At 38.4% G+C, this 20,194-nt stretch overlaps 3 protein-coding genes across 9 annotated transcripts; 1 reads left to right on the top strand and 2 right to left on the bottom strand.

The window, feature by feature from the left end:
* Positions 1–49: 49 nt before the first annotated feature.
* Positions 50–5,591, bottom strand: LOC124632095. 7 transcript variants are annotated; one of them, XR_006984581.1, is made up of 3 exons: positions 5,568–5,591; positions 720–833; positions 50–220 (listed from the first exon to the last, which is right to left on the bottom strand). XR_006984581.1 is itself a non-coding variant. In XM_047166760.1 (3 exons), exons 1-3 carry the CDS (start codon positions 5,420–5,422, stop codon positions 207–209), a joined length of 438 nt encoding a protein of 145 aa, XP_047022716.1. In that variant the 5' UTR covers positions 5,423–5,431; the 3' UTR covers positions 50–206. The 7 variants fall into 7 exon arrangements, 2 of the variants coding, with proteins under 2 accessions (XP_047022716.1, XP_047022717.1); XR_006984578.1 differs by lacking the exon at positions 5,568–5,591 and adding an exon at positions 5,438–5,540; XR_006984580.1 differs by lacking the exon at positions 5,568–5,591 and adding an exon at positions 5,470–5,488.
* Positions 5,592–6,166: 575 nt separating this feature from the next.
* Positions 6,167–8,119, top strand: LOC124631933 (CDGSH iron-sulfur domain-containing protein 2 homolog). Its single transcript, XM_047166570.1, has 3 exons — positions 6,167–6,429; positions 6,867–7,075; positions 7,732–8,119. Exons 1-3 carry the CDS (start codon positions 6,333–6,335, stop codon positions 7,822–7,824), a joined length of 399 nt encoding a protein of 132 aa, XP_047022526.1. The 5' UTR covers positions 6,167–6,332; the 3' UTR covers positions 7,825–8,119.
* Positions 8,120–8,292: 173 nt separating this feature from the next.
* On the bottom strand, positions 8,293–15,806 carry LOC124631932. Its single transcript, XM_047166568.1, has 7 exons — positions 15,623–15,806; positions 15,061–15,119; positions 10,630–10,792; positions 10,343–10,479; positions 10,072–10,228; positions 9,675–9,741; positions 8,293–9,104 (listed from the first exon to the last, which is right to left on the bottom strand). The coding sequence occupies exons 2-7, from the start codon at positions 15,104–15,106 to the stop codon at positions 9,099–9,101; spliced, it is 576 nt and encodes a 191-aa protein (XP_047022524.1). The 5' UTR covers positions 15,107–15,119; positions 15,623–15,806; the 3' UTR covers positions 8,293–9,098.
* Between the last annotated feature and the right edge of the window lie 4,388 nt (positions 15,807–20,194).

The raw sequence follows: 20,194 nt of genomic DNA, 5'->3' as shown, positions 1-20,194 counted from the left end.
CATACATGAATGTTACATGTTGAAGGGTATACCACCTATTCTTCAAAAATTCTATTCTATTCTATTTTTGTTTCTGGCAATCTCTGCCGTCGATGTTGATGTCGACGATTCTGCCACTGACAAGTGATATGAGAAGCAAGTAGGTACGATAACAATTTTAAAAACTGAAAGGAGAAAACTTTGCACTTATTGTAGAACTTGTTGCGTTAGTAGGACGGCACTGAAACAAACACATAAATAAACTTGATATATTGTTAGTACATAGAAGTATAAAACAAAACATATATATACACAGAAATAAAAAATAAAAATACCACAACCACATAGACAGTGGCCTAAATTGACCAAAGTCTACAATTTAATGTTATTTTGGAGGATAAAGATCAATAGGATATGGATCAGTTCTGGAGAGGAAAATGTTAAAAGGGAAGGGAAGTTGATTGGTACAGGAATCTTTAATTTAATGAGGCGGTTATATAGGTCGAAGGATGAGGAGTTTATAGGGCAGCTGAAAAATATGTGCTCCAAGCTACCTTCATCCAATCCACACTCACAGAGAGACGAGTCCTGTACACGAATTTTGCGCAGAAAAACAGGTGTGCAGCAATGTCCTAAACGGATTCTGCTAAAAACCGATATCACGTGCTTAGGGAACTTTTTAAAATGGTAATACCAGGGCTTACTTTGAATTAAGGGTTGTATATTAAAAAAGTATTTACCCTTTTTACTGCTGGAAACGTTCCAATACTCTTGCCATGCAGTCTCAAGATGCGCTTTTGGAAGGTTCAGCAGGTCATACCCTTGAAGGGAGAAGTGCGCAGGATCGGCTGTAACTGATGTGCAAGCATCTTTAGCCAGGGCGTCCACACATTCGTTACCCTTGATACCACAGTGGCTAGGTATCCATACTAAATGGACCTCTTTTTGTTGGATGCTACAAGATAATAGGGACTTTTTAATGCTAAGGATTATTGGGCTTTGGAGTTTACTTTTAAATGGATTTTGGGAAAGGGCTTGTAGGCAGCTCAAGGAATCTGAAAAGATAACCCCTGAGCTGATATCGTGGGATTCAATGAACAGGCAAGCTTCCAATAATGCCACACACTCGCCTGTAAATACAGAGGACTCCTTTGGACATTTAAATTTTAAAATAATTTTAGAATTTTGATAGTAAACCGCAGCACCTGTGTTACTGCTTGATGTTAATTTGGAAGCATCAGTAAAAAACCTCTGAAACCCAAGCCATCGTTCTTCCACCACCGCATTGAAGGCAGAATTAGCCGAAGGGGACTTTTTGGAGATACCGACATTATAATATATTTTGGGAGTAAAACAGAGGACTTCATAAGAAAAGTTGAAGAGAGGTAATCTGGGGTATTGGGATATGGGGCAATTCAAATTTTGCAAATGGCGAAACGTTTTCAAGATGAGTGGTATTTCTTTGTGTTCCCAGTACTTGGAAGATCTGCACAGAGAATCTAACTCTTTAAGTTTAGGGATGAGGGGATGAAAACTTTTGGGATACACACGGCATAGAAATCGGGAAGCTAGATATTGCCTCCTCAGGGCTAAAGGAGGTTCGGCGCATTCTACCTGCAAGGCGTTGACGGGAGAGGATTTCATGCAACCTGAGATGATTCGAAGGCATTGAGACTGAAGCCTATCTAATACTGCCAGAGCACCCCTGTTGCAAGGGATCAATACAAATGAGCCATAATCTAAAATGCTGCGGACTAACGCGTTGTATATCAATTTCATGGTGTAAGGGTGAGCCCCCCACCATACACCAGAAAGGACTTTTAATATAGATATAACCCTTTCGCACCTTTTCACCAGGTAAGTTAAGTGCTCAGTACCAGTCAATTTAGAATCAAGGTAGACCCCTAAAAATTTAGCCTTCTTAGCAACAGGAACGCCCTGACCTTGGATTTTTATAGAGACCCGAGGGATCAGACGCTTCCGAGAGAAGATTACAACCGAGCTTTTTGGAGCAGATAGTGTTAGACCACGATCTAGAAGCCACTGGTGCAGAGAGTCCAGAGAAAGGCAGAGTGATGAAGCAGCGTCCACAATTGAAGCATTGGTTACATAGAGCGCCAGATCGTCGGCGTATTGCAAAATGCAGCAGTCTCTGTTTAAACAGGAACCAATGTCAATTGTGTACAGGTTGTACAGTAATGGGCTAAGTACAGAGCCTTGGGGAAGACCCTTCCATACGTATCTTTCCTCAAATACCTCACCCTGCACCCTCAGCACCAACGACCGCGACATAAGAAGTCCGCATATGGCTTGTATCATCTTGACCGGGAGACTCAGCTCTTGCAGTTTCTGCCTGAGAATGGGAAGAAGGACACTGTCATATGCGGAGGAAATATCTAGGAAGGCGGCTACAACCGATTCATTTTTGGAAAAGGCTGTACGAACATCAGTAACTAATGTTGCCACGCTGTCCATTGTGCCAAGACCCTTCCTAAAGCCAAATTGATGGCTCGGCAGTAAGTCTCTAGATTCGACCAACCACTCAAGTCTATTTTTAATCAGATGTTCAAATAATTTGACCAAGACCGAGGACAATGCAATTGGTCTAAGGCCATTCGGATCATCAACATTTTTGCCGGGTTTCAGAAGAGGAATAATGATTTGAATTTTCCATTGATCAGGAACCCAACCAGAAGAGTAACAGTAATTTATAATGTTTAAAAAGTATGATTTTGCGTTTGAACTAGCATGAACTATAAATGAATACGGAACGCCATCAATGCCCGGGGCAGAGTCCCGAACATGACGAAGCACCGCATTCAATTCATCCATTGTAAATGGTTCGTCCAGAGGGTCATCCACTACACCCACAGGCGGGTGATCAAATTCTGTAGGCAAAGGGACGTAGGCTGGAGCAATTTTATTAAAAAAGGATTCAGCGGTTTGTCTAGTAATGGGGGAGGATATTGATGGAGAGCACCCACGTCTGAAGCGGTTTATGCTCTTCCATACTGCGGACACTGGAGTGGAGGGAGAAAGAGAGGTGCAAAACTTAACCCAACCACGACGTTTCTTCTTACGAAGAAGCCGTTGGGATCGGGCATAGACTCGTCTGTACTGTAGTAAGTTTTCGTTGTTCATCGCTCCATTGTACCGTTTTTCGGCTTCTTTACGTTCTCGAATCGTGGCTGTGCAATCTGGATCCCACCACGGAGGTGATGGAATTATGCTTTTGGCACCGTTACGCAGGGGGAATGTGGAATCAGCACTGGAGGTTATAGCTGACACGAATGCCTCATAACAGCTCTTAGCATGGTGGTGACCAGAAGAATGAGGGAAAGCAGAAGTTAAATTTGGAAGAAGACTAATTTTCTCCTCCAATAGAGAAGCAAACCTTGACCAATCCGGTTTAGATAGGTTGTACTTCAGAAGTGGAGGAGAACTTTTCTCTAGATAAGTTTTATTTAATAAAGTAACAACAATGGGGTAGTGGTCGCTACCATGCGTAAGAGCAGTACATTCCCAATGGAACGATGCCGCCAACTCTACAGAACAGAATGTGAGATCTACACAACTCTTTTGTTGCCCAGGAAGGGATTTACGGGTAGGACAACCATCATTTAAGATGCACAGGTTTAGGTCATCGAGGATTTCTACTAAACCTTCCCCAAACGCATCACAACGGTTGGAGCCCCACCTAAAGTGGTGGCAGTTGAAATCTCCCATAACTAACATAGGCCCATCTACATTATTGAACACGTTTCTTAGTGAGGCTAAAAAATTTTGACGGGGGTGGGAGATATAAATAGACATTACTGTTATGCCCTCGAATTTAGCTGCAACAATGTTCAACTCACCATCCAGAACCGGAAGGGAGAGGGTCGAGAGTGGTACTCTATTGTTAATGAGGAGAGCCGACCCTCCATATCCATCAGACCTATCACATCTCAAAATATTAAAGTGTGGCATGCGAAAGCTAAGGCTCGGGGTAAGCCAAGTCTCAGCGATGGAACAAGCCAAGGGCTTGTATTTATTGAGAAGGAATATGAGGTCATGCTTCTTATGAAACACGCTCCTCACATTCCACTGTAGGAATACCTGGCGAGGCGCCATTCTTAATATTTAGTAGGAGAGTAACAAGTTGATGGGCGACGTTGGACGGTATTTCAGAATTATTTGAAAGAATAGTTGTAAGTACTTTACTAAGAATTTCAATAATAGGAGATAAATGATTGGAACCAGCGAAGGGGTTATTTAGGGCGCAGCCATTAGGCTGTGAAGGTGGAGGAGAATTTATAATGTTCTGATGAGCAACTTTGTCGTAAGAAGGTGAGAGGGGAGCGTGGGTCTTCGGCTTTAAGAAAACTGTTTTGCGGTATGACTGAGATGATGATTTTGCAGCATTTGCATAATTGCGAGAAACAGGTGGGATTGTTTTGCTGACCTCAGCATATGAAAGTGATTTCTCAGCCATGATATTCTTTATAGCTTTCTGTCTACCAAGCTCCGGGCATGACTTGCTATTCGCATAGTGATTACCAGAGCATAGTACACAGAAGGCCTCGCCCTCAGAAATGTTGCAACCATCACCAGGGTGATCGTGGCCACATTTACTGCAGCGTGGTTTCGAGCGACAAATAGACTCCACGTGACCGAACCTGCAGCACTTGCGGCACTGGATGGTGGGGTAGACATATTGGGAAACTGGAAGAGAAGTATAACAACAGTATATCCTTGTTGGTAGGACTTGGCCATCAAAAGTAATGACACAAGTTTCGGTAGGCTTAAATTCAGGTATACCATCTCTAAAGATTTTCCTGCTAATACGACGAACCTTAAGAATTTGTCCACATCCAGAGGGCACAGTGAGGTAATTCATTGCTTCTTCTTCTGTGAGGTCGGTAGGCACACCAGTAACCACACCCATGCGGGTTATGTTAAATGTGGGAATCATGGCAACATAACTATTTTTTGAAAGAATTCCATTTATTAGAAATGAATTAGCATCCTGAGGGGATGAAAATTCGACAGAAACTCTGTTCCTACCTACTTTCTTGACGCCATCACGAACTATGTTACCAATTCTGTTGTTCACCAAGAACATGCCAAAAGTTACAGGGTGTAATGTGGTACCTGCATTAGGCTGGGACTCCAAGCGTGAGACATGTACGATGAACGGAGCTTTATCGGTGGCAGAGTATCTATTGCGACCTATTTGGTTTCTCTGCTGCTTAGACGGAATGTGATTCGGCGCATTGTTTTCATCTCCAGAACGTTTCCTACCGTTCTGGTGAGATGAGGATTGGGAATCGGAATGGGACGGGATTTGGGAATCCGCGATGCTGCAAACAACATCTGCGAATTGGGAAAGTGGATAGTTAGGGGATGGCGGCGCAAGAGAGATGTCAGGCGGATCAGGGTCAGGCGGTTTATTGCGGTCCATATTAGTAAGACTTACTTAAATTGGCGGAAAAAAAAACGTTCACACACAGAAACACACACAAGGACAACACACAAAAACAAAAACAAGTCACAAAAAGGCACTAAATCACTCAAAATAAACAAAAATTCTAGACACACGTGCTAACCAGAAACACTCTGTGGCGAGAATCCTTCTTCAAAAATTAAAAAGAAGATGTTATGTGTGATTTATTTTATAGTTCAATTTTGGAGGCAAACTCGCAGACGTATATTCTACGAAGTGTTACTGAATTTCTTGAAAAATAACCTGTAGTAACACTAAAAACAAAGTCATTAAAGTCAATGTCAATGTCACACGGTAATGATTTTTTTGGTTGTATTTTTGTAATTTTTATCACGTTTTAAGTAAATAATATGAAGTGCAAACAATAAGTATTTATTTCTCTTAGTAAATATTTCGTGTCATGAGTTTGTTTACATTTAAAATATTTTTTGATAAATTTTGTGTGTTTGGTAAAATTTTTGAAACTGCCGCCACCATCGATGTAAAGATTGGTTGGTGCAGGTTGGTGTCTTTGGGGCTGCGGAAGAATTTGGATTCCCGCGGCCCCGCGCCCACGTGTAAGGAGGACACAGGGGGGTTTTAGCCGGTAAGAGTCCGGCACACCCCTCCGCCTCTCCCCAGGCGGAGGAAGTCCATGAGGATTTCCCCCGAGAAAAAAAAAAAAAAAAAAAAAGGTTGGTGTCTTTGGGTTCCATGGAAAGGAAGTATAGTATGTTGAACATAGTATTTTGTGACGGTTTGAGATTGTGTAACTTATTTGCGGTGCTGTAAGCAATCTGCGAGGTATTTGGCTAGTGGACGGCGCCGCTTCAGTGAGGCTGCTGTTGTATTAAAAATATTTTCAAAGATATAAGATAAACTTATAAAAATGTACATTGTCTCGAACTTAGTGAAAGTTACCATTCCCAACTATTTGGCTGGATTGCCTATTCCAGACTCATTTGGGGGCTGGTTTCGCCTTGGAGGTAAGATAAATGTTCAACCATGTGAATCCAAATTAAATGCCTATGCTGTGGCACTAATTTCTAAAGTGGGAGGTATTTGGATTTTCCTTAAAAAAATTTTTGCTCTAGATAGTTTGCAGATAAAATTGATAACTGTACATGTTTATTACCAGAACTACACAGTTATGTTTTCTAATGCATTTGATATTGAACTCTATGTAGTTACAAGAAAACCTTTTTTTATGTGAATTATTTTTGAGGTTGTTTTGTTATATTCCTCTTAGCTCAGTTTATTTTCAATGACACACTTTCAAGTCTAATGATTTATCTTACCTTTGAGACACGACAAATTAAACAGCATGCTATTCCATTACTACAGTAACTAGTTGGTCATTGGTTTAAATTAACATACTTATTTAATATCACATTGTCTAATGATTTTCGTGTTTTTTTTTCAGTGAGGGATTGGCTAGCATTAATTCCACCAGCGGCTGTAGTGGGGGGTATTTCCTATTATTCTTACCAAACAATAAAGAAGGCTCAGGCTAATGGAAGTGGACATGTGAACCCTGCCATTAGGAAGGATATCAACAAAGTAGTTGATTTCATAGACATTGAGGACATTACGGAGAAGGTGTCTCTGTGCCGCTGTTGGAGGAGCAAAAACGTTAGTATTATTTACAAAACAAATACATATATTATGAAATGTAAATCATGTTATCTAAGTTGATCTCCTGAGATCTGTGTCACCTCTAGTGACACCAGAAGTAAGACATTGAATATTATAAAAGTTCACATTAGAAATAATTAATTTCTAATTAAAGTTAAATTATGGAATCTGAGATTACTTAACAGAAAGCCATGACATTAAACAGTATAAAATTAAAATATTATTTAATATAAAAATAGTGCTAGTGCCTGGATTATTTGAAGTAGTGCCCAAATAAATTTGGAGGAGGCTTAGGATTGTAAATAGGTGTGCAGAATAGTTCACTAAAACTATTCCATGTGAGCAATATAATTAATTGAACTGAACTAACTAGACTATTATTAATTACCGACCATAGTTTCCTTCTTCATGTATTTTATTATCATCATGTTACATAATGTGTACAGCTCTGGCAGCAATGTTAATTATTAAGATAATTGTAGCATTGTGTGTTTTATTTACCAGTCGCACTATGTGGCCCATATAGATATTTTATCAGTTTTTCAGCTGATTTTGTTGACATTATCAAATTAGGATTGGTCTGATAAGGTTTTATATTGAATTTTTGGACTTATCCCCTGCAAGTTTTCTAAGTAATCTTTATATTGTTTCAGTGGCCCTACTGTGACGGAGCCCATGGTGCCCATAACAAGGAAACCGGTGATAACACCGGACCCGTTGTTGTCAAACATAAGGAGAACAAGTGAACAGTAACACAAAAATATGTAACATGGTGATATACAAATTGTGATCATAATAATATTTATTACAAAAATTGTTGCCCTTTTAAACAAAGAATTTAAATCATATACAGTAATAACAAAGATGCTCGTAATAACCCGTAAGAACAATTGTTAATTTTAAGTTTACTTTTGTTACATTTTTTACGTTTTGATGTTTATTTTCGTGGCTATTTTTATTGTGGTCATAGTATTAAACATTATAAACTTAGTATTTTACTTAAAATGAGATCAATAAAAAATTGGATTGTTATAGAAATAAGCTTATCTTTTATTTCAAGTTCGAAATGATTCGTTTCTTCTGAACTGTAGACGGTCGCGCGACGAAACATAGGCCGATGACCTCTGCTGCGTATCAAATTAGACCTATCGTTGATAGTTTATCTTTAGTAACAAATTTTTATTATACCTACTTGGTGAAATAAAATAAGAAACTGATAATCTTAAAAATGTTTATTACCAAATTGTCTTAATTAAAAACATCACAGACATGTTCTGACTTTAAAATATAAATAAATATTTAAACATGCCAATAAAAAAGTACTAGAAAAATTACATTTACTGAAAATGACTTGTAAGTTAGTGTACAGTTTTGTTCAAAATAATAAGATTTATGGCACTGTTTATTTGATAACTTGCAACGTACAAAGTTTATTACATATTATGCATGTAAATAATAATAAGAAAATACGTAATATCGTTACAACTAGCTGCCAAACGATAGAATAAATATTTATAGAGATACAATCAAATATTTTTACGTAAGCGACTTAATTGCTAGTGCAAGAATTTACGTCTGACCAAATGAGTTACATGTTTCCTGCAATTTCCGGCTGAAAAACGTTTGCCATGACTAGTATCAGGAGTCTGTTATTACAACATCAATAAAAAAATAAAGATACTGAAATTCACGACTTGCTAGTGTAAATATACCAAAAGATATTATGTTATATCATACACCGTCGAAATGATAAATTACATATTTTATCAATAACATGTTTTATCAAAAATAAACATAACTTCTGTACTTCTTGTAACATTTAGTTTCTAGGAATACAATTATTTGTTTGCATGCAAAATTATACATATTTTATTAGGCCTACTTAGTATCTACCTAATGATGTTTAATTCTACGGAATTTTAACGTAATTCAGTCTTGAAGCTTCTCAGAAAATGTGCCACCGAAACTAGGAAGCCGGGGAAATCGAGTAAAATGTTCAGGGCTCTTCTTTTCATAAAATTCACAGCTGAAACAGAAGACAGTCATTCATAATAAAGTATGTAGGTATTAATTAAAATAAAAACAATTTGGCATTGTGCAAAAGACACTGAAAAATAAAAACAATGACAGAGTTGTGGCCTCATGGATAAAGTTTCATTATATCTCAATTAAGTGTGAAGGTCGTCAACGAGTCACTTTTCAAGTAACCTTTCTAACTTCAACTTGGTAACGCACGTCAGCGTCAGTTTGGCCTCGCGCCTTCTTTGATTGAAAAGGGACTTTTACTTCAGCCCGCATAGATCAGGGAATTCAAATATTGAAAAAGGTTAAAATAAAACAGGTAGTACTTCAAAACTTCGATGACACCAATATGCTACCTTGTGGCATACCAGTTTACTACCTATACAATGTAGGTAATTAAGTAATGAATCGACAATTAACTGATCAGTTTTCTCGGTCTTTACCTAGGTATAACTATAAAAAAGACAATAATCTCTACAGAACAATGACTTTATTATCTGCAGGAATAAATAAATTAGAAGGCTTCTTTGAAGCTATGAGATGGTCAATGATGATAACCAATATATAAACTTACTTCTATTCTGGTCTCGGCGATATTCTCTTCATTTCGTAGAAGCTCGTGCTTGAGTCCATTACGCTTTCTGGAAAGAGCATAAATTCTATTTAAGTTAAATTAAATCCAACATGTTTAAAGGCTTTAAAAGTTTGTATCGAATAAAATGAACAATAAACCGCTATGAAGTCTTTGTTCGGCGTTTGCGTCGTCAAGAGGGTTATATTCACTTAGCATAACGCGGTTTCCGTCCTAGTTGACCGCTTCCTACGCACCGCGTCTCGGGAACGCGCATATCATGTTACACCACACAATAGACGTTCTATGTAAACTTGGGACGTATAAATCCTTAGCCCTTCCTTTACTTGTGTTACTTTGAATGAGTTGTATTTATATGAGTTGAAGGGATTGTATTTACAAGTATATCCTCCTCCACACGATGAGCGCTGTGTAGGCGAGGCACACGATGCTGCAAGTCACCACGACCATGATGCCAGCGGCGGCACCGATGGGCTCTCCTCGCATGCCAGAGTACCGCACCTTCTGGGAATCTTTACGAACTGCCTCGCCAGTGACTGAAAAAAATAACATGAGTTCGTTGGTCAACATTGTTTGATCAGTTCTTGTGGTCTTTTGTGATCCAGGGTTCAAGTGTCTTGGTAGAAAACTCGTATCAAATTAGTACCTACCTTGCAAGAACTCTGCCTGGGCATCAGGTATCAAAGACACCTCCGCGCGAGCATCCTCTGTGTCTTGAGGGAAACTGGGCAGGTCTATGTGTTTCTCATTGTCATCTCTGGAGTGAAGCATGTCGAACACCTCTGACCTGCAGATTGCATTATAACTGACTTTACTACTGAATTCCTGAATTATTTTCAATAAAGTTAGCGCACTCTTTGGAATTTAGAACGGCTGGTAGTAATTGTTTTCGTTCCAATTAGACAAACCAATTATTCGTAATAGTAATTGTAGGTACCTGCTGACACCATTTTTGTCATCAACTAAAAGCTTCAGAACAGTTGCGTTAGCTTCTAGTGTTTTGTAACGACTGTTGTCCTCTACCTCCTTCGCGAGCTCCGGTAATGTACTTTCTTGTTCCTTCAGCGTGGCCGAGTTCTCGCCGTAACATGTTCTTATATCTGGAATACGATAATAAATGCTGTACACAGATTTTACTTGTAGATTAACCCAAAGTGTTGTGCTAAGTAACACAATTCAATTAACACGACCCATGTGAAAGTTTTGAATTTGGAAATGTTAAAAAACCGTTATCACCATGTTCAGAGATTTAATGCTAGTGTTAAGTTGTTAGCTAATAGTGGAGAACGAACTGCAGTTGACTTTAAACTTATCTAAATGCAAACATTCTTGTCGCCGGGCAGGCAGGCAGCACTTCAATTAGTGGGTCAGGCGCAGCTTTAAGTTAATGTGTGTACTTAACGGTGTTTAAATCCGGTTTCCCGGACTACCGAGACGCCGTCTGAGCTCATATTTTAGTAGATATGTTATTTCCGAATGACACGATGGAGTGACTCATAGCAGTCTCATTGTTCGGAGTAACCTCGTATCTCAAGTGAAAGTATTTATCGGAGCAAATCGGCTAGATCTCGTTAGTACGTAGAATATTAGCCGGAGGCGTTGTGTGATACATTGCCTACAGTTGAACATGATTAACAATTGAATGAAAGCGAGACATCTTCTAGCTACATTAGCGATATAGTAGGCCACGCGAAATACTTTTCAATTTTTGATTTGAGCATGCTTGCTGCTTCATCAACATCTTCCTAGTTTTTTTTCATCTGAGTAGGGGTCAGCATCCTGCCTATCTGGACATAATAAGTACTAGGTATAAGTTATACCTAGTAAAGACCGTTATACCGTATAATAGTCTTTTCCAAGGACCTACTGGTATCTGACCTTTTCGACCAGATATCCCTTGATAAGTGTGATTGTCAGAATTTCCGGCTCCTGAATACTCGTAACTTATTTCAAGGAAAAGGAAATAGCAATCAATCATTTTAAGTGAACTGCATAGAAGTCCCATTTGCATCTTTTCAAAGAAATCAGATGATTACCTATGTATTAGCGGCAAGGACTGTAATCAATCATTATTACATCATAATAATGTCACTTATGATTGGGTATTTCCTCATTTCTGCCCTAACACACGGATGCACCTTAGAAGACAGATTTACCATATTCTCGGTAAAGTCTTTGTGTCGTTGATGCGTCATGGCAAGGTGCAACTAATTGGGCGGCCCAGCAATTAAGTTATCTTGATCATAATGGTCGCGTCCATCGCGGTAGTTTCCGTCAGCAATAGATTACCGAGCGGAGCCATTATTTAAAAAATTGATTCCATAGTGTTTCAACAATACTTATAAATGGTATTATCTATTGCCGCCATTCTCACGGTCCTTGTCGGAAGAACGGTAAACGCTTCCGCGTATAATCACTACATACTCACGAAGAGTTCATTTGAAACCAATTAATTGATTCGAAACCATGCGCGGTTAAATTAATCAATAATTTATAAGTGAGTACACGCAAGCATAATCCAATTGATTCCTCTAGCGTAACAGCCAGAATTCATATAAACATTCACATAACTATATTTACAGATCAATATAATCAAACAGGTATGGCAATGATTAGCAAATATGTAGGTACTCATCAGTTAATCAAATAATAAAACACAAATGGACGTTCAATGTTTAAAACAAATTGCTCTGTCTGAGGTTCATTATGTATCTACAATCATAAATATTCTAATTCGAACCCAAGTACGCCTTAATTAGTTGGTAAATTACGAGTATTATAGTATGGCCATAGTAACAAAAAGCAGCCCAACACAAAAGTCCTAATAGGTTTACATGCTCAAGCGAAGCACTATTACACAATTTTCTCAGCATCATAGATATAATTCAAGATTTCCTTACAGACCCGCATAAATAGGCTAAATGTATCTGTTGTCATAACTGAACAAACGTTAATGTTTTTGGGCCATTACAAGAACTCGTCAGTTTAACTAGATTTACGTGGCTTCTTGTTTTCACCTACTTGCCTTGTTTTTCCATTATCTGTTTAGGTAGGTCACACCATTGTTTATTTTAGTTTATTATGATATCGTAACACGTACTGTTGTTACTGATAACTTTGTTTGTCTTCTTGTTCATCGAATTTCAGAGTTTTGACTACTGGAAATGTATGCCTATCTACACTTCTATCCACCATATCCCATTTTTTTTACAATTACAAGCATTTTGTGAAATAGATATACATAGGTAGTTTATCATTAGCAGGAGAGTACTGCAACTCCAGAAAAAAAAAATATAAACATTAATCGCAGTGCAGAAAAAACCAGTAACTCGTAAAATGACGGCGGAATCTCCTACCTATATTGAAAAGTTCTCGCAAAGTTGACCGCAATACACGTGATTTTGTATTTATAAATAAAGATTGAGTGGAGGCGTCGATATGTTCGATAAAATACATCAAAAGGTGCTTAACCTTACGACAATATATGGTCAAAACAAACCTACAGATAACAATTTGATTACATTCTCACTAGCATAATGCACCAACGACAACCGCCTTAAGCTTTCATTTACATATACGGTCTCAAAGGTCAGTTATAATCAAAGCAGAAACTTCCATTCGGCTATAAAATAGTTATGCATGTACTACATTGAACCGGTGACCTGCGCCGGGAAAGGGAATAATCGACTTGCGTCCCTTCTCCAACTTAGCATGGTCACGATTTGCCTATACAACTGCGTAGGCTGTATTTTAACTAACTTATTAGAAGACATAAATATGTGGTATTGCTATCAGTACGCGTATAAACAATTGCATATCTATTTAAGAGTAAAAGTAGGCCTCACATGTTAGCTCACATCTGTTCACACTATTTTATGTTTGTCAACGATTTTTTGCTGGTAGAATTTTGCGACATGTGGTCCCATTTAACATCGTTTCGCTTCTTAGGACCATGCTCTCAATGATCTTACGAATAGAAAGGACACAATGAGGTAAACGTATGAAACATAAACTTCATTCATTCACGGCCACCTGAGAAGCAAATACTCAGCTGCTATGAATCATTATGTAAATAATTTTACGCTTCTTACTACTACAGACGACACTCATATATTTTGTATCTCTGATGTCACTTATAAGGTATATTTACATGATAATAAGAATTTGTTTCCTTATGAGTCGCTTCCACCGCTAAGATCATCGAAATCATGAATCACGCCCACGTAAAAGATTTTGTTCTCGGAATTTGGGAGTAACAAATTGTATACAATTAAAGCGCCATTAGTTCCGAAATAATGAGTCTACTGTAAAGTGTGGTGAGTGGTCGAGTGCTTCTTGAGATAGCGACTTATCAGGACTCACTCACTCTAGAAGTATATCAAAATACTTGAAGTGCTAGATGCCGATTCATTGATCGTCAACACTAGGAACAGCAAGCCAACTTAGCTCTCTCAAGATTGGGGTCGGTATTGAGATAATGAATTACTTACTTAACATGTTCTATCTAGGTAGATACTACATATAAGTGGTAGCATATTGCAATGAATATTAATTAGAACGAGCCATTGAAATTAAATTGAGTAGGTTAAGTCCCAAACAGGCATAGGGCTGACTTCGTGATGAACAAACGTCGTAAACTAGTTTAATAGTAGTGTCTGCTTATTTAATATCTTGTTCGGTAGCTCCGTGCCTAGTAGCTACATAGAAAGTTTTTGTTGTGAAAAGCTGCTTTGAGAACTTCCTTAGCAAGTTTTGTATTCAAACATTCAGTAGGAAGGGTGAAGCCGTAAGTGTTGTGTTTAAAGTTTGAAACAGGCAGTTAAATAGAGATATCCTGAAGCTGTTAATATGTATTCATGGCAATGTGCGCCGAGACGAGGCCGAATGTGATGATTTCTGTGCCAAGTTCTTGATCAATGATAAAATAATCGTTCTGTGTAGTGCTGGGGCCCGATTCTCCTAAGTTAATAATGTCAAAATCGAGTAGAAATCGAATCGCAATATGATCGCAATAGCAGTTTTAACCATATCGGGCATTCTGCTACTAATAAAAGACCAATCGTATTCGATTGACATTTGATTGGTGTGCGATTGGTCTGCTATTTTGGTGATTTTGGTCTATACAGTAGTTTGCTGTACAATCATTTCGCAATCGTAAATCATTTGCAGACAAAATGATTCATTATTGAATGACAGAAAAGAATAAAAACGTTTATTTCAAAGAAAAAATAGCGGAATGCCACATACGCTTCAATCGTAATCGAGTCGTGATTGGATCGCAGTCGAATGTGAATCGACATACGATTAAGTAAAATTAGGAGAATCGGGCCCCTGTTTGTAATGTTTCTCTTGTTCTGATAATACATACCCATCGAGGCGACGATGATTAAACACAGGACCTGGTAGCGCGCCATTTCATTACTCGCCCTGCAAACAGATAACCGATTGTTTTATTTACGTTAATAGTCCCACTGTATGCGCTTATCTGCTGTGGTCAGACAACACACTTAACGCATACCTAATTACGTACCTAAACGGAAACATTGATAAGCGGACAGTGACAATTAGGAGCTGTGGGAAATAAACACTTATTATAATTTACCAATTTGTTTGTTTATATTACGCAGTCTATTTTCAGTTTCAATGTTTTGTACAATAATTTTGGTAGCAATGCAGAAGCGTAAATAAAACCGACACGTTCTGCTAATAATAGATTGTTGTTTATCTCAAAGGAACTATCCGTAGTACTTACTCTTGCCCTTCGCAGTCCTAACTCTGCACTACTTGTAATATAAAAAAAATGATAAATAAAATTAACAATATGTTTGCACGTTGTACCGGTATCGGTATTAACAAGATATTCGAGTCACTTTCGCGATCTTATGCTAGAAAACCAGTTCTGGATGAGAGCACGACTGCTCTAAAAATACCTGGGAGTTGTCGCGAGGGGTCCGGTCTTTGCTGGGAAGTACCACTTTGCACGATCAATTTAATTTTATGATCACTGTTTTTTGTCACTGTCGATGTGATGCGTGCGCGGGCGCCGGTCGCCGGGCGGACGTTCGCTTGTGGCCGAGCCGAGCGGTATTCTGCGCAAGAGTGGCGAGTCAGAGCGGTGCGCTCGACGGGAGCCTGAGACGCTGACCTCACTGGTGCAGGAAATACACTAATCTGGCAAACCGCGTGGATATGGCAAAGGTGAACCGATGGTAATCACCTTTTAGGTGCCAGCTCCTGTCTGTTAAGGCGGTTTCTTGCTTGCTACATTTATGAATTTGAAAAGGAGCGGCTTAGAATTTGATGAATATTTCAGCATATTCAAAGTACCTTTTCAATTTGAAGACAGAAATTCATTTTTGAATTCCAAATAGCTATTTTTATTTCATGATTTTACCTACATAAAGAAGTTGAGATGAGCCTTTGTAAACTTAGATACATGGTAAGTAAGTAGTTGTACTTTCTGCATTACCCTAATATTCAACTGTTGCAGCAAGGATCTTTTTAGACACAAAAATGCCTTGCAGCCATACTGCATTGCAAAGTAAATCGAATTAGAGCTTCCGATACAACCTTCGTCGCATCATTAGTCACTTAGCTTAGGTTTACAATTTACGCTCCAGACTAAAAGTAGACAGTCACATTGGAAAGAGGATAAGAAAGGAATATTATCCTAACATGTGTTCTTATAATGTCAACCCTAAGAATCGCAGCTTCAAAGCCCCAGCTTCATGGACAAACGCTCAATATAATTGTTACATCGTTCAATAACTATAACATACTTCGATCAGTGTTCTCGTACAGGAGCCTGTTCTATAGAGATTCAGATAAAAACTTCTTTGTTCGTCAAACGAGGCGGACGGGTGCGCGTGAGACATTCGCAGGGAATTCGCGCCTGCATGCGCGTTCCCTCGACGTCGGCGGATGGCCGGTGACCCCGCGCATGTGCTACTAACAATAATTTCATTTTAATTGACCTCCTCAATTGAAACTTCATTTTAATTCCGTTTTAACGCTCGTTTATTTTTGTATTTTAGTTGGCCGGCTCACAATTTGTTATGCACATTGTAACTGCCCATATCGGGATAAAATATAGATTTTTTCAAATCGATTCAGATTTTTCGGATCCTTTACTGTCCTAAAGCTTATTTTAAGTAAACAATTTTTTTTCACTAAGTGGCATGCTAATGTTTCAAAATTTACGTCACCGTAATACATATCTAGGTACCCCTATCTATAGGTATCGTATCTGTACGTAGGTACTTACCTAATAGCTCCCAGACAAGACGTGCAGACGAGAGATGAACTCTGGCCCGAGCCGCGGTAAACATGCACCCAACAGAATGTTGATAAACAGTTACCTAAACGCACGAGGACTTACTATAACATTATGACTGCCTCGTTGGTCTTGGGCACGAGGTCTCGGGTTCGATTCCCGGGGTCGGGTCGAAATCGTATTGTGGGTTTTATTGATACATTGTTTTGTAGTATGTCAAGTCACCGTATGTCAAGGTAGTTAAGGTTTATATTATTGTTGTCTTCAAATGCGCTACGACGCGCTTCCAGCGTTGTGCGCTGGGCCATACGAACATTTGATGGTCTAGCCAGCTTATTATTTGTATTATTTTTGTTGACTACGTTACAACCTCCTTTTGGATATAAGAAGTAAACCTCCGGCTCATTCTTTGTCAAAAAAGACGTAACGGCTGACAAATATAAATATAAATGGACAAAACATAATCGTATTCTTTAATATTTTTATAAATAAACTAAAATAGAAAAAAAAATGTAAGAACCCATTAAACATAAAAAATACAATGTGCATCGTTTGTTCTTCCCACATTAAATCATAATTCTCATCAGTGTGGCTTATAAAGTTACTACCCTGGTGTCACACAAAAACAGAATGTCTGAAGCACCAAAGAATGGCGAGGGGTGTCTTCCTTGTCTTAAAATGGACCGTTCAGCAATTCTTAAGAGGAAAGAACTATATTTGGCACAAAAAGAAAAACAAATATTGAAAATGGAGAAAAGGTTGAACGAAAAACTTAGGAAATATAAAAAGAGCAGACCTGAAGCAGGTCTACAACCTGCGATAAAGTTAGATCGAAAAAAAGTGCACTTCGTCGGCGATTCAACAGAAGTAAATAAGGAAATAAAACTGAGTGAGAAAACCTCATCAGATTCAATATGTGAGGAGCTCAGTAACGAGCCACAGCGCAAGTGGTGTATGTTACAGAAATTCAATAAAAGTACTGCTTTATGTTTTTGTGATAAGAGTCGTGAACTATACGATTTGTTTTTAAAGAAAATCAGAACTCCTTGCAGCTGTGAGGATAGAAGTGCAGCATGTGAGTGTTGTAATGAATTTAAAACATACAGGAGACAAGAAATGGCTGCTGAAGATTATTGTAAGATGCTACTGGGTAGGAATAGACCCATATGCCTTTGGGAATATCCGCCAGTGACATCTGTATACCCGAGATGCCAAGTTCCTGAGCTATCGTTGAGAAATTTAGGGTTATGTTTATTGTTCATAGGGGGAATCCTGTTTTGGGCTCCCTGCATATTGTGCATAGTGTTGTGCAAGTGTTGTTGCTGTTCCTGTTGCTACAATTGCATATAAATAAATCTGTGTTACTTGAATAAATGAAATAATAATTATAAGATAAACACACACATTTGCTTATGTTTTCTTGTCATCTTGGTTGGTTTGGGTAGGTATTACATTCCTTTTTGTTTTTTGGTACGCTACAAGCAGTATATTATTATGAGTTATTAAGTAGCCAATTGTGTATTTCGGTTCTTAGGATCAATTTATACTACCGCAGAGTCGAAGTGCATCGAAGCGTCTTTCCTAAACTGCTGAACTTAAAATTCAACCTTAACTCCACAGCGTAACGCACAATTACTTCTGAGATTTAAAAAAAGTCGTGTGAATTCGGAAGAATGACGTCTGCGCGTCAACAATGATTGGTGAGCGCGTATCCATGCGCTCGCTAGTGAACCTACGTCATCAGTCGGAGTCGGAACGGCCTCCGCCGGTGTTACACACACGATGAACCCCGCGCGCGTGTTCTGGAGAAAACGCGTTTTCACCATCCAGAAACGGGAAGCAGTTATCTCAGTTAACATAAAACAGAGTAGGTAGGTTCGGATAGGTCCAGGCAGAGTCCCAGGTTCTCAAGTAGAGTTAAATGCGCAAAACCAGAATAGAAAAGAAACATAGTTTGGTCGGAACCACGAACAGAATCAATTAAACCACTTTTTAATAAATTAGAAATTTCACAGAATCTTTGAGTACTTACCTATTTATTAAAAATACTGCTCTTTTAAGCATGCTAAAGCCTGCTTTATTACCTACAGTTATCAGCATATAGGTTACCAGAATGGATTAACGCCGCCCGCGCCGTTATAAAAAAGCCGCCGTTTTATAGCTGTGCAAGTTTTATTCATTTTCCAGCCTGGTCAGATTTAACATCAATACTCTTTCCTAAGATTTTCTTAATCCAAACAAAACTTTTAATGACAAAATGATGACAAGAATAATGCACAATCGTTTTTAATGGCTTTTGACTGTCAATTTTGATAGTTTGTTTTTAAGTTTTTATGATATATTTACAATTTTATTTAATAGTTTAATATGGCTAAGTTTTTATTTAGTACGATTAATCTACAATGCTCGTTATAAAAATATAATGTAATCCATCAAATGCCTGAAGAGATATTCGTCATATAAGAGCATGGATTTGCATAGATTGCGAGTGGTGGAGTTCGATACGTTAGTAAGTGAACAAAAAGGCGATAATAAGTATATTCCTGAACTTGAAGAACCTGTAGAAGAAGACTGTAAAAAAAGCGCCGTTGATAATACAGACGAAACAAATGAAACCGATAGCACCATAAAAGGCTTGGCTGAAGCCAATAGTCCTACCGAACCATCGAAATTATGTCAAGGTGATGTCAAGAACTCGCCAAGCACGTCAAAAAAATATATTGGTGTTACCAATATCCCGATAGTCCCAACCGCAAATTGTGCAGGAGACACATTAAGCCCTCTAAGAATATCATCGAATAAATATAAGCGTGAACAAAATAAACAATCGGGGACACCAATCAAGTTTCTAGGTAACAGATTAAGCAGACCAAGAACATCAAAAAAAAATCTTGGTTCCTATCTGGGTCTGCCAGGTACATCTAAGCAATGTGCTGTTGATAGCACAAGTGTGCCTGGAACATCAAAAAATTCAAGTTCTTCCATCAGTCGTAAATCAAAAAGCGAAATATTTAAAATTCCTTCAAAATGTAAGTCCCCTTATTCACGGCTTGTATGTACCTAATATGTTGTTAGCTAGAGTTTAGTTAGACTAGTAATTGCCATTATGCTAGAATAATAATTATCATGAACGTCATTTTAATAACGTGCATAATGTATTGAAGTGTGTAAGAGCACGCAATTTTCTCAAAAAGTTCTAAGAAGTTCATCTGGATATTTGCGTAAGTCA

The sequence above is a fragment of the Helicoverpa zea genome, chromosome 7, assembly GCF_022581195.2.
Source record: "Helicoverpa zea isolate HzStark_Cry1AcR chromosome 7, ilHelZeax1.1, whole genome shotgun sequence".
Taxonomy (NCBI): domain Eukaryota; kingdom Metazoa; phylum Arthropoda; class Insecta; order Lepidoptera; family Noctuidae; genus Helicoverpa; species Helicoverpa zea.
This window is presented reverse-complemented; position numbering and strand designations above follow the sequence as displayed.

Coding starts and splice junctions, on each gene's coding strand:
- LOC124632095 (XM_047166760.1), bottom strand. CDS start 5,422: ATGGACCGCAATAAACCGCCTGACCCTGATCCGCCTGACATCTCTCTT. Junction 834..5,112: donor GGAGTCCCAGCCTAATGCAG/GTACCACATTAC, acceptor CTTGCACATCAG/TTACAGCCGATCCTGCGCAC.
- LOC124631933 (XM_047166570.1), top strand. CDS start 6,333: ATGTACATTGTCTCGAACTTAGTGAAAGTTACCATTCCCAACTATTTG. Junction 6,430..6,866: donor GGGCTGGTTTCGCCTTGGAG/GTAAGATAAATG, acceptor TTTTTTTTTCAG/TGAGGGATTGGCTAGCATTA. Junction 7,076..7,731: donor GCTGTTGGAGGAGCAAAAAC/GTTAGTATTATT, acceptor ATATTGTTTCAG/TGGCCCTACTGTGACGGAGC.
- LOC124631932 (XM_047166568.1), bottom strand. CDS start 15,106: ATGGCGCGCTACCAGGTCCTGTGTTTAATCATCGTCGCCTCGATGG. Junction 10,480..10,629: donor GACAAAAATGGTGTCAGCAG/GTACCTACAATT, acceptor TGCAATCTGCAG/GTCAGAGGTGTTCGACATGC. Junction 9,742..10,071: donor GTGTGGAGGAGGATATACTT/GTAAATACAATC, acceptor TGCTCTTTCCAG/AAAGCGTAATGGACTCAAGC.